General features: G+C 42.8%; 2 protein-coding genes and 1 pseudogene across 7 annotated transcripts in view; all 3 read left to right on the forward strand.

The window, feature by feature from the left end:
• Positions 1 to 15,690, forward strand: part of LOC309620924 (aldo-keto reductase family 1 member B10-like) — a 164,575-nt pseudogene extending 148,885 nt beyond the window's left edge. The window contains exon 5 of the transcript XR_014249865.1: positions 12,583 to 15,690. The product of XR_014249865.1 is annotated as an aldo-keto reductase family 1 member B10-like (transcript). The remainder of the gene's footprint in view (positions 1 to 12,582) is intronic.
• TCEANC (transcription elongation factor A N-terminal and central domain containing) lies at positions 1,411 to 8,890 on the forward strand. Of its 4 annotated transcripts, none has more exons than XM_082375831.1 (2): positions 1,411 to 1,536; positions 7,704 to 8,890. In XM_082375831.1, exon 2 carries the CDS (start codon positions 7,804 to 7,806, stop codon positions 8,860 to 8,862), a length of 1,059 nt encoding a protein of 352 aa, XP_082231957.1. In that variant the 5' UTR covers positions 1,411 to 1,536; positions 7,704 to 7,803; the 3' UTR covers positions 8,863 to 8,890. The 4 variants fall into 4 exon arrangements, with proteins under 4 accessions (XP_082231957.1, XP_082231958.1, XP_082231960.1 ...); XM_082375832.1 differs by having other exon boundaries at positions 1,416 to 1,536; positions 7,794 to 8,890; XM_082375834.1 differs by having other exon boundaries at positions 1,497 to 1,627; positions 7,794 to 8,890.
• Positions 1,421 to 15,691, forward strand: part of RAB9A (RAB9A, member RAS oncogene family) — a 53,775-nt gene continuing 39,504 nt past the window's right edge. For both annotated transcript variants that reach the window (XM_082375914.1, XM_082375917.1), the window contains exon 1: positions 1,421 to 1,536. The gene's annotated coding sequence lies outside the window, so the exon portion shown is untranslated. The remainder of the gene's footprint in view (positions 1,537 to 15,691) is intronic.

Below are 15,691 nucleotides of genomic sequence, written 5' to 3' on the forward strand. Positions count from 1 at the left end.
GCTGATTTGTTACCAGCTTTTGGAAATTTCTCTTTGATCTTTCATCAGGTTTTAGGGCGGATGTGTGCACTTTGTCCATATATCCGTAATGCCAGTTAATATTTACAAGGTTTTGTATGCATTCAGTCAACAGATATTTAGGGCCTACTGTTGTTGGCACTGTATAAACTGTTTTTAATATGTATTCAGAAGCTAGGGGTATAGGTGTGTATCTCAGTATTATCTGTACTAGCATATGCTCTAGAACTGTGTTGTCCAGTATGGTAGCCGCTAGCTACATAAGGCTCTTGAGTACCTGAAATGTGCCTGGTCCGAATTGAGATGTGCATTAAGTGTAAAACAGCGAATTTTGGAGAATTAGTATGAAGAAGACAATGTAAACTATCCCAGTTTTTTTATATCTATCAACGTGTTGAAACAGCAATATTTGGGATACACTGGGTTAAATAAAATGTGTTATTAATTTCACCTGTGTATGTTTTTTTTACGTGGCCACTAGAAATTTTACACTGTATCTTTGGCTTGCATTATATTGCTATTGGACAGCACTGCCCTAGAAAGGGGTCAGCAGACTATGGCCTGCAGCCAAATCCAGCCTTCCTGTCTTTGAAAAAGAGATCTGTGGGAGCGAAGCCATATCCATTCATTTCTGTATTGTCTGTGGCTGCTTTTCCTGCTACAAAAACAGCAGAGTTGAGTAGTCTGTACAGAGGCTGCGTGGCCTGCAGAGGCCAAAGTATTTACTATCTGGCCTTTTATAGAAAAAGTTTGCCGACACCGTGCTCTAGAACAATGCCCGGTATGGTAGATATAAGTAAACCTTTTCATTGTAGTCCTGTGTAATTGTCAGTTAGGCTTAGTGTGTGTGACATAGTTCTAAGGACTTTATAAGGACTCTCTCGTTTAATTCTCATATTAATTCTAGGATGTTGGATTTCCCCTCCCCCCCCCACAAACTTGACACCCCCTACTTCTGGGAACGGTACCTTCTAGACCCTCCTTATCCCCAAATGGCTTGACTCCTGGAGCCCACCTGATTAGCCCACAGGAGGCACCATGCTTCTTTTTTCTTTTTTTTGAACTAGAATATTTTAAAATGATTTTCTGAACTAGAATTGAGGTGAGGTTGGGCTCCCGTGGAAGAAGCCGAGGGGCACTGGGCTTAGACGCAAGTGGGTACAAGCAAGCTGGTCCGTGGTGAAAAGGATGACGCTCACAAGCAGAGAGGAGAAAGTATTTGTTGAGTCGTAGGAAGCCCTGGCCAGGTGTTTGCCAGGTGTGTATCGGTGAATGAAACAGACGTTGTTCTTCTGTGGTCTTGTAGGGAAGGCAGACAATACAAAAATTTTTTTAGTGTGATATGCACCATGAAAAAAAACCCAGTGTGCAAATATTTGATGTTCTTAATAGGTTTCCTCACCTGTAAGATGGAGCTAAGCGCTATACCTGTGTCGCGGTTTTTGTGAGGATGGAGATGGCGTGAGTGTGTACGGCACACAGAGTTGCTCGATGTGCACCGTCTTCTGCTGTTAGAAGGTAAGTGTGGGAATGACTGTTCGGGACTGGCTGCATCGTGGCACTTAGGACATTGCAGTCACCGGTTGTGGTTTGTAGAGAAGGTTCTCAGGTGAGTTGTGCACAGCCAGTGTTTTTAATATTTCCTAATTTAATGAGGCTCCTGTAGCAAAATGCGAAGTCAGAGAGGTTGTGTGCGTTCAGTGTGGGAGCAGGACGGGAGCTGCCTTCGGGCTGATGGCAGCAGAGCTGGGTTGGTCTTGCCGCGGGAGGGGGGTTGTGCCTGTGTGTACAGGGCAGTGGTGGCAGCTCTGGTTTAGCTCACAGTCACCCGGAGAGCTGCAGAATACCCAGGCCTGCCCGCAGAGATTCGAATTCATTCCGTCTGGGGTGAGGCCCTGGCACTGTTTTTGCTTTTGCTGTTTAATTTCTCCAGATGATTCAGCTTGGCAGTCAGGAGTGAGACCCACTCCTGGTGAGAGACAGGCAGGCTCAGGGAGCCAATGGGGCAAAGGCATCGAGCTGGGAGGTGGAGGTAGGCAGTGTCTGTCAGCGATTCAGCGCGATCACAGTGGAAGCTGGAAGGGGGCTTTTCATTACCTGGCCAGGGACCTTGGGCTCCATCCTGAGAGCAGAGGGGAGCCTCTGAAGGGCTTTAAGCAGGCAAATGGGGGACTCTCTTTCTGAGATCTGTACTGGAGGATGTTTCCTCTAACAAAATGTCGTGAATCAGAGTGAAAGCAGCGAAGAAGTAATTGGAGCCGGCCAGATGGTGGGAAGCCCAGGTTTGGTTTCTGTATTCCTCCTACGTGTGTCCCTTAGCAGCGGTGTCTGTCCTTGTAATTGGCCAGCTTCTTGTCTGTATTCCTTCCACTGGGCTGTCAGCTCCTTCAAGGCAGAGAGTAGCTCATTAGGCTCAGCACTTATCGTGTATGAGATACATAATAGATATTTATTGAATGAACTGTGTAGAACTCTAAACTGGACACACAGCCTACTTTGTCTTTTTGTGGCAGTTCTCACAATTTTATATTCCAGGTGCTTCCACACTGTAGCCTTCTAGGGCAATAAATTGCTTTATATCCACGTGACTGTCCCACAGGGAGAATAGAAAGTTGGACAGCATTTAAATGCTGTTAAAAATATGGAGGAGAATGGGAAATAGTATGGTGGTTCCTCAAAAAATTAAAAATAGAATGACCATATTGATCCAGCAATCCCACTTTTGGGTATATACCCAAAAAATTTGAAAGTAGGGTCTCAAAGAGATATTTGTACATTCATGTTCACAGCAACATTATTCACAAAACGTAGAAGCAGTCTAAGTGTCCATCAGTGGATGGATGGATAAACAAAATGTGCTCTGTCCGTACAATGGAATATTATTCAGCCTTGAAAAGGAAGGGAATTCTGACACCTGCTCCGACATGGCTGACCCTTGAGGACATTATGCTATGTGAAATAAGCCCAACACAAGAGGGCAAATACTGTATGATTCCGCTTATATAAGGCATCTAAAGTAGTCAGATTCATAGAGACAGACAGTAGAATGGTGGTTGCCAGGGGCTGCAGTGGAGAAAGAAATGGAGAGTTGTTTAATGGGTGCAAAGTTTGTTTTGCAAGACGACTAGCGTTCTGAAAGTTGGTTGCACAACAATGTGAATGTACTTAATGAACCGTCCATGTAAAAATGGTTAAGATGGTAAATTATATGGTATGTGTATTTTACCACAATTCAAAACAAAAAAATATGGAGGAACAGTAAATAAAAGGACATATGAAGGGGCTTCCCTGGTGGCGCAGTTGTTAAGAATCCGCTGCCAATGCAGGGGACATGGGTTCGAGCCCTGGTCCGGGAAGATCCCACATGCCGCAGAGCAACTAAGCCTGTGCGCCACAACTACTGAGCCTGCACTGTAGAGCCCGTGAGCCACAACTACTGTAGCCCGTGTGCCTAGAGCCCGTGCTCCGCAACAAGAGAAGCCACCGCAATGAGAAGCCTGTGCACCACAACGAAGAGTAGCCCCCACTCGCCGCAACTAGAGAAAGCCCATGCACAGCAACGAAGACCCAACACGGCCAAAAATAAATAAATAAATTTATTTTTAAAAAAAAAAGGACATATGAAATGCAGAGCAGAGTGCTTATATATGAAGCCATTAACTTCTGTAGGTTTCCACGAGTAAAGGAAAAGTTTTACTGTTAAGACAAACAGTGCTCCCTGAAGCCCTGAAGCCCTGAAGCCACAATTAAATTCCCCTTCAGAATCTCCTTGAAGCTCTGACCCTTCATTGAGAAATTCGACCTCAGTTAAATATTGCCTAACCTCGTTGTGGGCACTCTAGACTGGTCTCTTATTAACTACCTTGCTGACATCCAGCCAACTTCAATCTTGCTTGCTTTCTTTGGTAGTGATGCATATAGAATGAGTACAGACGCGGGTAGGATGAATACTTGTTAGGAAACTTTCCCACAGCTGGGGGGGAGGGCTCAAGTTTATTGAGCTGCTTGAGACCTTATCATTGTGACGCCCCTGCTTGACTTCCTCCAGATCCCAAGATCTCAGGCAGACAATGCTGAGAGCAATATTCAGCAGTCGAGGATGTGTATTTGTAATTTTTCTCTGCTGTCTTGCCTGGTCTTTGTTTACTGAGCCTTTGAATCTTAGGAAGACCTCTTTTACTGTTTTCAGTCTTTTTTTTAAAAAAATAAATTTATTTATTTATTTTTGGCCGTGTTGGGTCTTCGTTTCTGTGCGAGGGCTTTCTCTAGTTGTGGCGAGCGGGGGCCACTCTTCATCGCGGTGTGCGGGCCTCTCACTATCGCGGCCTCTCTTGTTGCGGAGCACAGGCTCCAGACGCGCAGGCTCAGTAGTTGTGGCTCACGGGCCTAGTTGCTCCGCGGCATGTGGGATCTTCCCAGACCAGGGCTCGAACCCGTGTCCCCTGCATTGGCAGGCAGATTCTCAACCACTGCGCCACCAGGGAAGCCCCTTCAGTCTTTAAAAGTGGAATTTAATGAAATAATGCCATTTGCAGCACCATGGATGGACCTAGAAATTATCATACTAAGTGAAGTAAGTCAGACAAAGACAAACACCATATGATGTCACTTATATGTGGGATCTAAAATATGACACAAATGAACTTATCTACAAAACAGAAACAGACTCACATAGAGAACAGACTTGTGGTTGCCAAGGGGGAGGGGCGATCGGGGAGGGATGAATTGGGAGTTTGGGGTTAGCAGATGCAAACTATTATATATAGAATGGATAAACAACAGGGTCCTACTGTAGAGCACAGGGAACTATATTCAATATCCCATGATAAACCATAATGGAAAAGAATATGAAAAAGAATATATATGTATAGCCGAATCACTTTGCTGTACAGCAGAAATTAACACAACATTGTAAATCAACTATACTTCAATAAAATTTTTAAAAAAACTACATAAGTAAATGGGCAGGGCTATGTTCCAATAAAACTTTATTTATTAAAAAATAAATAATAAATCTTCATTCTGATCATTCAAAAAAAGAAAGTGGAATTCAAAAAGGAAAAACAATGATCTTGAAGTACCAATTCTCGATAATTAGAAAATGCCACTTAAGATCCAGAATCAATGGCCCATTGAGTTATTGCTAACTGACTTTAAAAAAGAAATAGAGAAAAAAAAGACTGCCCAGGCGGTAAAAATGCAAGACCCAAGAATCTTGGTCATCTGAGCTGTGCAGTGGGGAAAACCAGTAGGAACCTCAGAGTTGTAGTCATGGGTACTTAACTGTTCATATTTGGGGATAGAGTTTGAGGGGAGATGGAACTGTTTTCGATGCAGCACTGGACTTCTGAAGAAATCGTGAGAGCTGATCTGAATGCAGAGCCACAGGTGAGGTGAGGTGGCTCTTTTGTGGTGTCCTGATTTCAGAGAGTGGTAGAAGTGGAATGATCCATTTACCATGCCATTTTCCAGCGGACAAATATCTTAAATATATAGGGTTTATCATGAAATTGTATTAGACTAATAACTTTTCTGATTAGGAAAACAATACATACACATTAGAGGAAATTCAGAAAAGAGTAAAAGAACAAACAAAAATCACTTAAAATCTTGCCATTCAGAAAATGCCTCTGTCTGAAATTTTTTGTATCTATTTTTGGCCTTTTCTTGTCACATGTGATTTTTAAATAAAATTTGGATCAGACTCTAGATGTTGTTTTTCTTTTTCTTTTTATTTATTTTTAAATAAAAAAAAATTTTTTTTTTTTTTGGCTGCCCCACATGGCTTGTGGGATCTCAGTTCCCTGACCAGGGATTGAACCTGGGCCCTCAGCAGTGAGAGCACGGAGTCCTAATCACTGGATCGCCAGGGAATTCCCTAGATGCTGTTTTTTAATTTTTATTATTTAAAAAAATTTTTTTTTTTTTACCACGCAGCATGCGGGATCCTAGTTCCCCAACCAGGGATCGAACCCGTGCTCCCTGCAGTGGAAGCACGGAGTCCCAACTGCTGGACCACCAAGCAAGTCCCTAGAGGCTGGTTGTAAATGACAGCTTTGTTCAGATACAGTTTACTTACTGTGCGGTTCACCTGCCTGAAGTGTACAATTCAGTGGTCTTTAGCGTAGTCACGGCTGTGCACCCATCACCACAGTCCACTTGAGAGAAGACTTTGCACCTCCCCCAAGAAAAACCCTGCACCCGTTAGTAGCCACTCACTCTTCATTCCACCCCACTGGTTCCCCCCTTCCTTCCATCCCAGCCCTACCACTAATTTACTTTCTGTCTTTATAGATTGGCCTATTCCAGACATTTCATGTAAATGAAATCGTACAGTATGTGGTCTTCTGTGTCTTTAATTTAACATAGAGCTTTGAAGGCTCATCCGTGTTGTAGTCTGTATCAGAGTTTCCTTTTATTGACAAATAACATTCCATTGTATGGATATACTATGTTTTGTTTATCCATTCCTCAGTTGATAGACATTTGAGTGGTTTCCACTTTTTGTCTGTTACGAACAATGCTGCTGTGAACATTCGTGTGCAAGTCTAACCATTTGGGACCTCATAGTTTCTTCTAAGTTTGCAGGAAGTTCTTACAAAAACAGCTTCCACATCTCTTATTTCCTTAAAGTAAATTTATAAAAGTAGAATTGCTGACTGCAAGGACCTTACGTTTTACAGCCCTTGTCAGATGGTGTCTAGGAAGACTGCATTAACTCTCTGTAATTGCTTCAGCGTTGTTAGCCTACGTGTGATCGGTGATCGTTTATTTAATATCACGTGCTATAAAATGAGAGTCCATGGAGTGTTGAAAAGACGGTATCCCTGCCATCAAGATGCTTATGTTCACGTTTAGACCAGATGGGCAGATACAGATCCAAGGGTATTTGGTAGGCAAGGTTATGTGCATTATGTGGAGAGAAAAAGAGACTGGTTAGATAAAGTGAACATTTGCCTGCCCAGGATGAGATTCACACAGACATAACCATTAAGCAATTTTTTACACCTAAAAGTTAAAAAAAAAAAAGAAGAAAAAAGTTAATGGAACCAAACTCTGGCCTAGGGACCTGTTAGTCCAAAGTCATAAATCCTCTGGACTACAGAGTCGGAACCTTGACCCCGTTGTTCAGGAGAGTCAGATGTCAGCACAGTGTGGCCTGTTGACTTTGCGGCCCATCTGACCTGGATCCAGCTGCCTCCCAACCTGTGCCGCTTCATCGTTTCTTTAGATTCCTTGGGACTTCTAAACAGCATCCACTTTTGGCCCTGCTTCTCATGCTTTTATATTCAGAAAAGTACTACTTCAAGACTGTAACATCAGCAAGGAGTTCAGTGAAATAGCTGAACATGGGGGAGAATAGTCCAGCCTCCTCAGCCTTCCCCCATTGACGCTGACACTGGCATGTTTTCATCCCCAACATAACCACCAAATTCCACAAAAAGCAGTTGACTAATCTTGATTTGGAAAGATCATTCATTTGTAAAATTAGAGGTGGGAAAGTTACAGCAGATCTTTCAGCATGCTTCTTTTAAGCAACTGTTAACGCAGAAGCTATTTACAGGGCCATATATTTTTTTTTAACTACTGAGAATCAAACTTTTGAGGCTAAACCATACTACATGGCAGATTGCATTTCCTAATCCATTGCACCCATTTTTATTACAAACTCTTTCTCTGCATAGGTAACCGGCAGAGAGTGCTGTGCTCCTATCAGGAAGCTGCGCCTGGCAAACGCAAGTTTGAGAAAACAGAAACCTCTTTTTTCTTTGCAGCCGTAACAAGATGTCTGACAAGAAGCATATAGCTGCCAGAGCTTCCCTTATTGAGCAACTGATGTCTAAAAGGAATTTTGAGGATCTGGGCAACCACCTCACTGAGCTAGAAACTCTGCGTGTGACTCCGGAGCATCTCCAGGAGACAGGTGTGGTCAGGGCTGTGTACAGAGTCCTCAAAAACTGCCCCACGGCCGCTTTGAAAAAGAAAGCCAAGTGTTTGCTGTCAGAATGGAAAGCTCTGTATAAGGATGCTCGCTGCAAGCCCCGGGGCAGCCCTAAACTATTTCCTCCAGGTGGAAATAAAGAAGAAAATCAAGGACTTTCTCCTGACCCAAATCAGGATGAGATACGGGGCAGCTCCCGCTGTCATTCTCTGCACGCATCCCAAGATGTTGCAGGAGCTGTTGAAAGGATCGTGCCAGAAAATAGCCCTGGTGGAGCGGAGCCTAAGGCAGCACATCTCAGGGCCGGTGACCCTCAATCCCCCGACGAGAGAGCGAGTGAGCAGCCAGATCCTGCAGCGCCCGTGAGAGCCAGATGCACAGAGCTGCTGTATGAAGCTCTAACTAGTCCTTCCACAGAGCAGCCCAGAGCCGATCTGTGGCACAAGTTTGCACGAGAAATCGAAGAGCACATTTTTACCCTTCACTCCAAGAACCTCAAAAAATATAAAACTTGCATCCGAAGCAAAGTTGCCAATCTGAAAACCCCCCACACGTCTCACTTACAGCAAAACTTGCTCTCTGGGACCATGTCTCCAAGGGAATTTGCCGAAATGACCGCCATGGAAATGGCCAGCCACGAACTGAAGCAGTTGAGAGCCTCCTACACGGAATCTGGCATACAGGAACATTACCTGCCCCAAGTGGTGGAGGGCACGCCGACCAAGAAAATAAAGTGCCGACGCTGCGAGAAATTCAATTGCCAGGTCACCGTCATCGCCAGAGGGACACTCTTCCTTCCAGGTTGGGTGCAGAATTCAAGCCCAGATGAAGAAATGATGACCTATGTAATCTGCAATGAATGTGGGGAGCAGTGGTACCATAGCAAGTGGGAGTGCTTGTAATTGTAATAAATGTTCTCTTAACAGATAACTGGAGTGATCCCTTTTATTCATACCACCCTTTTACGCTTGTTTTTTAAATCTTGTACACACTATTTTTTTTAATTGAGGTATAGTTAATTTATATATATATATAAAATAACCTATAATGGAAACATATATGTATATTCTTTTTCAGATTCTTTTCCATTATAGGTTTTTAGAAGATACTGAGTATAGTTTCCAGCGCTCTACAGTAGGTCCTTGTTGTTTATCTATTTTATATATAGTAGTGTGTTAGACACACTACTCTCAAAACTATCCTACAAAGAAGGAAAGAAGGTTGTTTGCTGAAGCTCACACCACGGTCACTAAAAGTTGATAGTTTGGGGAAGGAGAGTAGACGCCTGTTTGCATTGTGCTTAGTGGCTACTTAGTATTTTGCTGTACTCTGAGTATGCTTGGGAACAGCTTAGCATAACCTAGGAGCCCGTTAGAAATGCAGACTCTCCGGCCCCATGCTGCTGAATCTGCATCTGCATTTTGGCAGGATCCCCAGGTGATCCTGTTCAAGGTCATTGGAGAAGTGCTGCTTCTGCAGTAGGCCTGTAGTTCCCAGCACTGGCTGCATATTAGCAGGATCTGGGGAGCTTTGAAAACCCACAGAGCTGAGGACCCACCCTGGGACAACTCCATCTGGATCTGTGGGATGCAGCCCAGGCATCAACATTTTGGTTTTAATTCCTCAAGTTATTTTAAGATGCAGTCAGAATTGAGAACTACTCATCCATAGGCTCTCACTTGATCCTTTTGTCACCTTTAAGAAAAGAAAGTTATTCTATACACTTCACAGTTGAGGAAACATCCACAGAGGTGCCATGACTCGCCCCAGTGACACACCATAAATAGTCAAACCTGAACTGCTGCCGGATTTTCTTCCTTCCAGTTCCCTGTCCGAGACCGCTTCAGTATTGACTTCTGAGAAATACAGTCCTGGAGATGTGGAACTAAATGAATAGTGTCTTCAAGCGCTAACATAGGGGAACAAGAGCTTTGTTATCGTCCCCTCTCTTTTCTCTTTTCACTTTACAGGTCTCCCGTGGACCCTGAAATTACCCTGTGACGAATCCCACGGTTAGAATCTTATTTCCAGTCCTCTTGCTCAGTCGAAGGAGTCACGTATTTGTTTCCTTCACACAAGTTCTCCAGGGTTTATAAACTCTTTATGACATTAGGTTTCTGATGGTAGAGAGTCTTCATGTTATCAGGGGTTAGGTCTGTAGGGGAGGGGGAAAAAACCTGTAGCTGGGACCCCGAAAATTAGACTGACGAAAGACAGATTAACCAGAGAAAAGTAGTTTATATGTGCAGTACACATACCCGCAGGAGAAATTCGGTGATGCGTAACTCAAAGGGATGGTTAGAACTTGGGCCTATACAGCATTTTAAGAAAGAATAGTATGTTTGTAGAGAAGTAACAAGACAAAGGAAAAGGGCTTTAGGCTTTTAGTGGCAGCAAACTCTGGGAAGGTGAATTTGTGTGTGTGTGTGAGGGGGGGGGGTGGAAACTAATGGAAGACAGTGGTCATTTAGTAAGGTTTGTTTGTGTAGGCCCTTTCCGGTGCCATCTTGCCTCCAGTGATGAGGTATTTACCCCCTTCCTGGTAGGGAATTCACAAGGGGAATTTGTGTTCTGTTTTCAGGCAGGTAGCCGGAGGGCAGAGAGCTCATCCTGTGTTTGCTTTTTCTCATTTGCTTTCAGCTCCGAATGATCCTTATGCCATTATATTTTGGGGGTGGCACGCTCTGAACCCCTTTAGGTCAGAATTTCTTTTGTAAAAACTGGCATTAACCTCTCAGAGGAAGTCCATTGCCTCAGCCTTTGAATCTACCAACGTTTCTCTAATAAACGAAGAGGAAATTACTTCTTCGAGACCTTTGTTAACGGTGTTTAACCAATCTGCATAATGTTTAAACACAACAAGGCTTCTGTGTGATTTTTTTCTTTTTAAAAAAATTCATAGAATTTTACTTTTTATAGTTTTAGCTATAGTTTGTGAGTTGTCTACCAAACTACACATTTTCACCAGTTCTTTTCTCCTCACTCTAAGTTCTTTTGCTAGAGCTCAGAATGTAATGTACAGTTTACCTGCCTCATGACTGAATTCTGTCAAAGGTGCAGGAAACGAAAATACGTTGTTCGTGTTTTCAAATGGTTTTGAAGAAATGGGCTTGAGGCCATCAATTATCAATTCTATTTTGATACCTTTGTCCCTGTGGCTTCCCAGGGCTGCCTATTATGATGTAACAGTCTTTTAAAGAAAAACTTGCAAAGTCCCCTAAAACTTCAAGTTTCACAAAGTGTGGTTTCATGTGACTTGGAATGATCTTAAAAACTATTCAGTGGTTATAAAAGAGCACAACACATGAAAACCATGTGTTATTAGTTCATGTCAGTGTTTGTTTTTTGGTTTAGGGTTTTTGGGTGTGGGTTTTTTTTGGGGTTTTTTGGTAGTTTTTATTTGTACTGGACTTTTGCAAACTAAAGTTGAAGACAAATAAAAGCACTTGAAATGGAAATTCCTTTACTCTCCAAGATATAAAAATCTGGGTAGTCTTCCTCCTTTCGTATCAACTTTGTCAGTGACTTTTGCAACTATAGATAGGAAAACAGTAATCTGGTTTGTTTTTTTTTTCTTTTAGTCAATGAGAGAGCACTACATTTTTTAAGTATAGATAATAATTCTTTTATATCCTATGCTTATTTCCTAAAAAGAAAGGGTTTTTGTTGTTGTTTTGTTTTTAAGTGCTCAAGAGGTAAAGGATCTGTCATTTCACTTAAAATCATTTTTACAAGAACAGCAAGTACATAGACCCCAGGATGGGAGGGTGCCTGACACAGACAAGGCACAGCAAGAGTCCACCAGAGCTGAAGCACAGTGGCAAGGGGAAGAAGGATGAGAGGTGAAGTCCAAGAGCCATCGGGTTCATGAGGGCCCTTGTCGGTCATGATAAGGACTTTGGGATTTTTCCAAGCCTGATAGGAAGCCATGGAAGCTAAGGGGTTGGTAGTGATAAGACTCGAATGACCTTTAGGAAGCATCCCTCTGGCTGTTGTGTTAAGTTAGATGAGGAGGGAAGCAAGGACAGATGCAGGGACACCAGTTAGGTGGCTGTAGCAATGGTTCAAATGTCATTTAACTGGTTTCAAACGAGTACACAAAGACTGGTCTCCCTGCATCCTTATAGTTGACAAAGTCCTTGGTGATGGGGTTGAGGACACACTACCCCCAAATCTGGCACTTTGGCATAGTGAATATTTTAAGCTGAAGCAATTTGAGAAACTGTAGGTGCAGGAAGGCCTCTCTGACCTTCCCCTGAGGGAGGTCATAAGACCCTCAAGTGAGAGGTGCCCTCCCCAGACCGAGGAAAGGAGCATCCTTACCTCTGCAGATGGAGGGATGCTGGAGGGAATCGCAGTGAACAGGTCTTGCTGGGTTTCCCCCAGTTGACTACCCTTAGCTCCACATTTTCCCACAACTTTCCACTCTTCATCAAACCTAGTATAGAAACACCCAGGTGTAACTGTTTCTTTGGGTGTTCACTTCCTTATAAAGGCTCCCAGGTCAGATAAAATTTACATTACATAAATGTGTGCTTTCTTCTTTTTTAAAAAAATTTTTATTGGAGTATATTTGATTTACAGTGTTGTGTTAGTTTCAGGTGTACAGCAAAGTGAATCAGTTATACATATATCCACTCTTTTTTAGATTCTTTTCCCATAAAGGTCATTACAGAGTATTGAGTAGAGTTCCCTGTGCTATACAGTAGGTCCTTATCAGTTATCTATTTTATATATAGTAGTGTGTATATGTCAATCCCAATCTCCCAATTTATCCCTCCCCCCACCAACCCCCTGGTAACTGGAAGTTTGTTTTCTACATCTGTAACTCTATTTCTGTTCTGTAGATAAGTTCATTTGTACCTTTTTTAAAAAATTAATTTATTTATTTGGCTGCACCGGGACTTAGTTGCGGCACGTGGGATCTTCGTTGCAGCGTGCAGGATCTTCGTCGTGGCGTGCGGGATCTTTAGTTGCAGCATGCGGGCTCTTAGTTGCGGCATGCGGGATCTAGTTCCTGACCAGGGATCGAACCTGGGCCCCCTGCATTGGGAGCGCAGAGTCTTAACCGCTGGACCACCAGGGAAGTCCCTATACCCGTTTTTTTAGATTCCACATATAAGTGATATCATATGATATTTGTCTTTCTCTGTCTGACTTACTTCATTCAGGATGACAATCTCTAGGTCCATCCATGTTGCTGCAAATGGCATTATTTTGTTCTTTTTTCTGGCTGAGTAATATTCCACTGTATATATGTACCATATCTTCTTTATCCATTCCTCTGTTGATGGACATTTAGGTTGCTTCCGTGTCCTGGCTATTGTAAATAGTGCTGCAATGAACATTGGGGTGGGTGTGTATATCTTTTCGAATTATGGTTTTCTCCACGTATATACCCAGGAGTGGGATTGCAGGATCATATGGCAACTCTATTTTTAGTTTTTTAAGGAACCTCTATACTGTTGTCCATAGTGGCTGCACCAATTTACATTCCCACCAACAGTGCAAGAGGGTTCCCTTTTCTCCACACCCTCTCCAGCATTTATTGTTTGTAGATTTTTTGATGATGGCCATTCTGACCAGTGTGAGGTGATACCTCATAGTGGTTTTAATTTGCATTTCTCTGATAATTGGTGATGTTGAGCATCTTTTCATGTGCGTTTTGGCCATCTGTATGTCTTCTTTGGAGAAATGTCTATTTAGATCTTCTGCCCATTTTTTGATTGTTTTTTTTTTTTTTTGATATTGAGCTGCATGAGCTGTTTGTATATTTTGGAGATTAATCCCTTGTCGGTTGCTTCATTTGCAAATATTTTCTCCCATTCTGTGGGTTGTCTTTTTGTTTTGTTTATGGTTTCCTTTATTGTGCAAAAGCTTTGAAGTTTCATTAGGTCCCATTTGTTTATTTTTGTTTTTATTTCCATTACTCTAGGAGGTGGATCGAGAAAGATCTTGCTGTGATTTATGTCAAAGAGTATCCGGCATTACATTTAGGTCTTTAGTCCATTTTGAGTTTATTTTTGTGTACGGTGTTAAGGAATGTTCTAATTTCATTCATTTACATGTAGCTGTCCAGTTTTCCCAGCTGAGTGTGCTTTCTTCTTGTTAATCTGTCTTTTGTTGCACAGCCCCAACCAAGAACCTAGATGGTTAGGAGAAAAAAGATTTTTTTCCTTCCCTACATTGGCAGTTTTGCAAATGGATGTTTCATAAAACACAACCAACCCTGAATTCCCAACCCATGGCCTATAATAAAAAATAACAAACAGCACAGAAATTCAGCACAGTATAGCCTGGATCCTGGTTGCCATGGTTATGGGTGATACCTGCACAGGACATAAACATCAGTTGTTATACCTGAATGTAGAAGGGCTCTCTTCATGGGATTTCACACATCACTCTCCTTTTGTCCATGTTACTTTTTTTTAGACTAAAAATTGGATACAGTTGCAGCTCTGTCTCTTCTCTGAGCACTTCCTGTGATGAGAGGTTCCTTTCATTCCCTGTTACCATCTCTAAACACCGGTCAGGAAGCCTGCAGCTGGCAGGGCTCCACTGCCTTTGCAAGGGTTGCGCCTTCATCTTTTAGGTCAGATTTGCTTTGTTATTTATAGCTTCCGAGTAAATGCAAAATATTTTACTAAAATATTCTTACGTCCCTCAGAGGTATTTACTGTAAATACCTAGATTATAAAAAGTGCCTTCTTGGGGCTTCCCTGGTGGCGCAGTGGTTAAGAAAACGCCTGCCAGTGCAGGGGACACGGGTTCGAGCCCTGGTTTGGGAAGATCCCTCTTGCTGCAGAGCAACTAAGCCCGTGCACCACAACTACTGAGCCTGTGCTCTAGAGCCCGTGAGCCACAACTACTGAGCCCACACGCCTAGAGCCCGTGCTCTGCAAGAAGAGAAGCCACCGCAATGAGAAGCCGATGCACCGCAACGAAGAGTAGCCCCCGCTCGCCGCAGCTAGAGAAAGCCCACGTGCAGCAACGAGGACCCAATGCAGCCAAAAATAAATATAAATTAAATAAATAAATTTAAATAAATAAATAAAAGGTGCCTTCTTGCTTTCAGAAGAGCCCACAATCTGAAGGGAGAACTGATGACAACTTCATATAATCCCATTTATATTATTATTTAAAATTAGGTTTCCAGAGATGTTACTAAGCTTTACCAGAAATGCTATGCCGTAATGATTGCACATTGCTTTACACTCTGCCAAGTGCTGGGGGCCAAGAGATGAGCTAGATGCCATCCCAGGCCTCAGGACCCACAAAATGCAGGTGACATAGCCACAATCATTTTACAGTTCAAGAACTATAAGAGAGACAGACTGTAGAGGCAGAGGTGCAGGGGACCCAGGAGGATCAGGGAAGGCTTTACAAAGGCTGTGACCCTAAGGGTAAATCCTGAGATGAAGTAAGCCAGGCAGAGTAAGCCGAGACGATGTTCCATCACTGGACTTGCTAGATTCCTGGCACTTTATATACAGCATCTCAGTTAAGTTTCACAACTACCCAGCCAGCACTTTAGAGATGAGAAAACTGAGGCTGAGAGACATTGTTACTTGCCCAAGGGTACACGGAGACAAAGCCAGGACTATTCATAATGAACAGGTGGGGTTTTTTGGTTTTATTTTTGCATATCAGTTTGCTTCCAGAAACATCCAGTCTTCCTGTTAATTCCATGCAAGTTACAACTGTTTTTCAATTGTGGTTTGTTTTTCCAAT

The sequence above is a fragment of the Balaenoptera borealis genome (genome assembly GCF_965194805.1).
Source record: "Balaenoptera borealis genome assembly, chromosome: X".
Taxonomy (NCBI): domain Eukaryota; kingdom Metazoa; phylum Chordata; class Mammalia; order Artiodactyla; family Balaenopteridae; genus Balaenoptera; species Balaenoptera borealis.

What these genes read in the sequence shown, in the direction of transcription:
- TCEANC (XM_082375831.1), top strand. Translation starts at nt 7,804, where the DNA reads ATGTCTGACAAGAAGCATATAGCTGCCAGAGCTTCCCTTATTGAGCAA.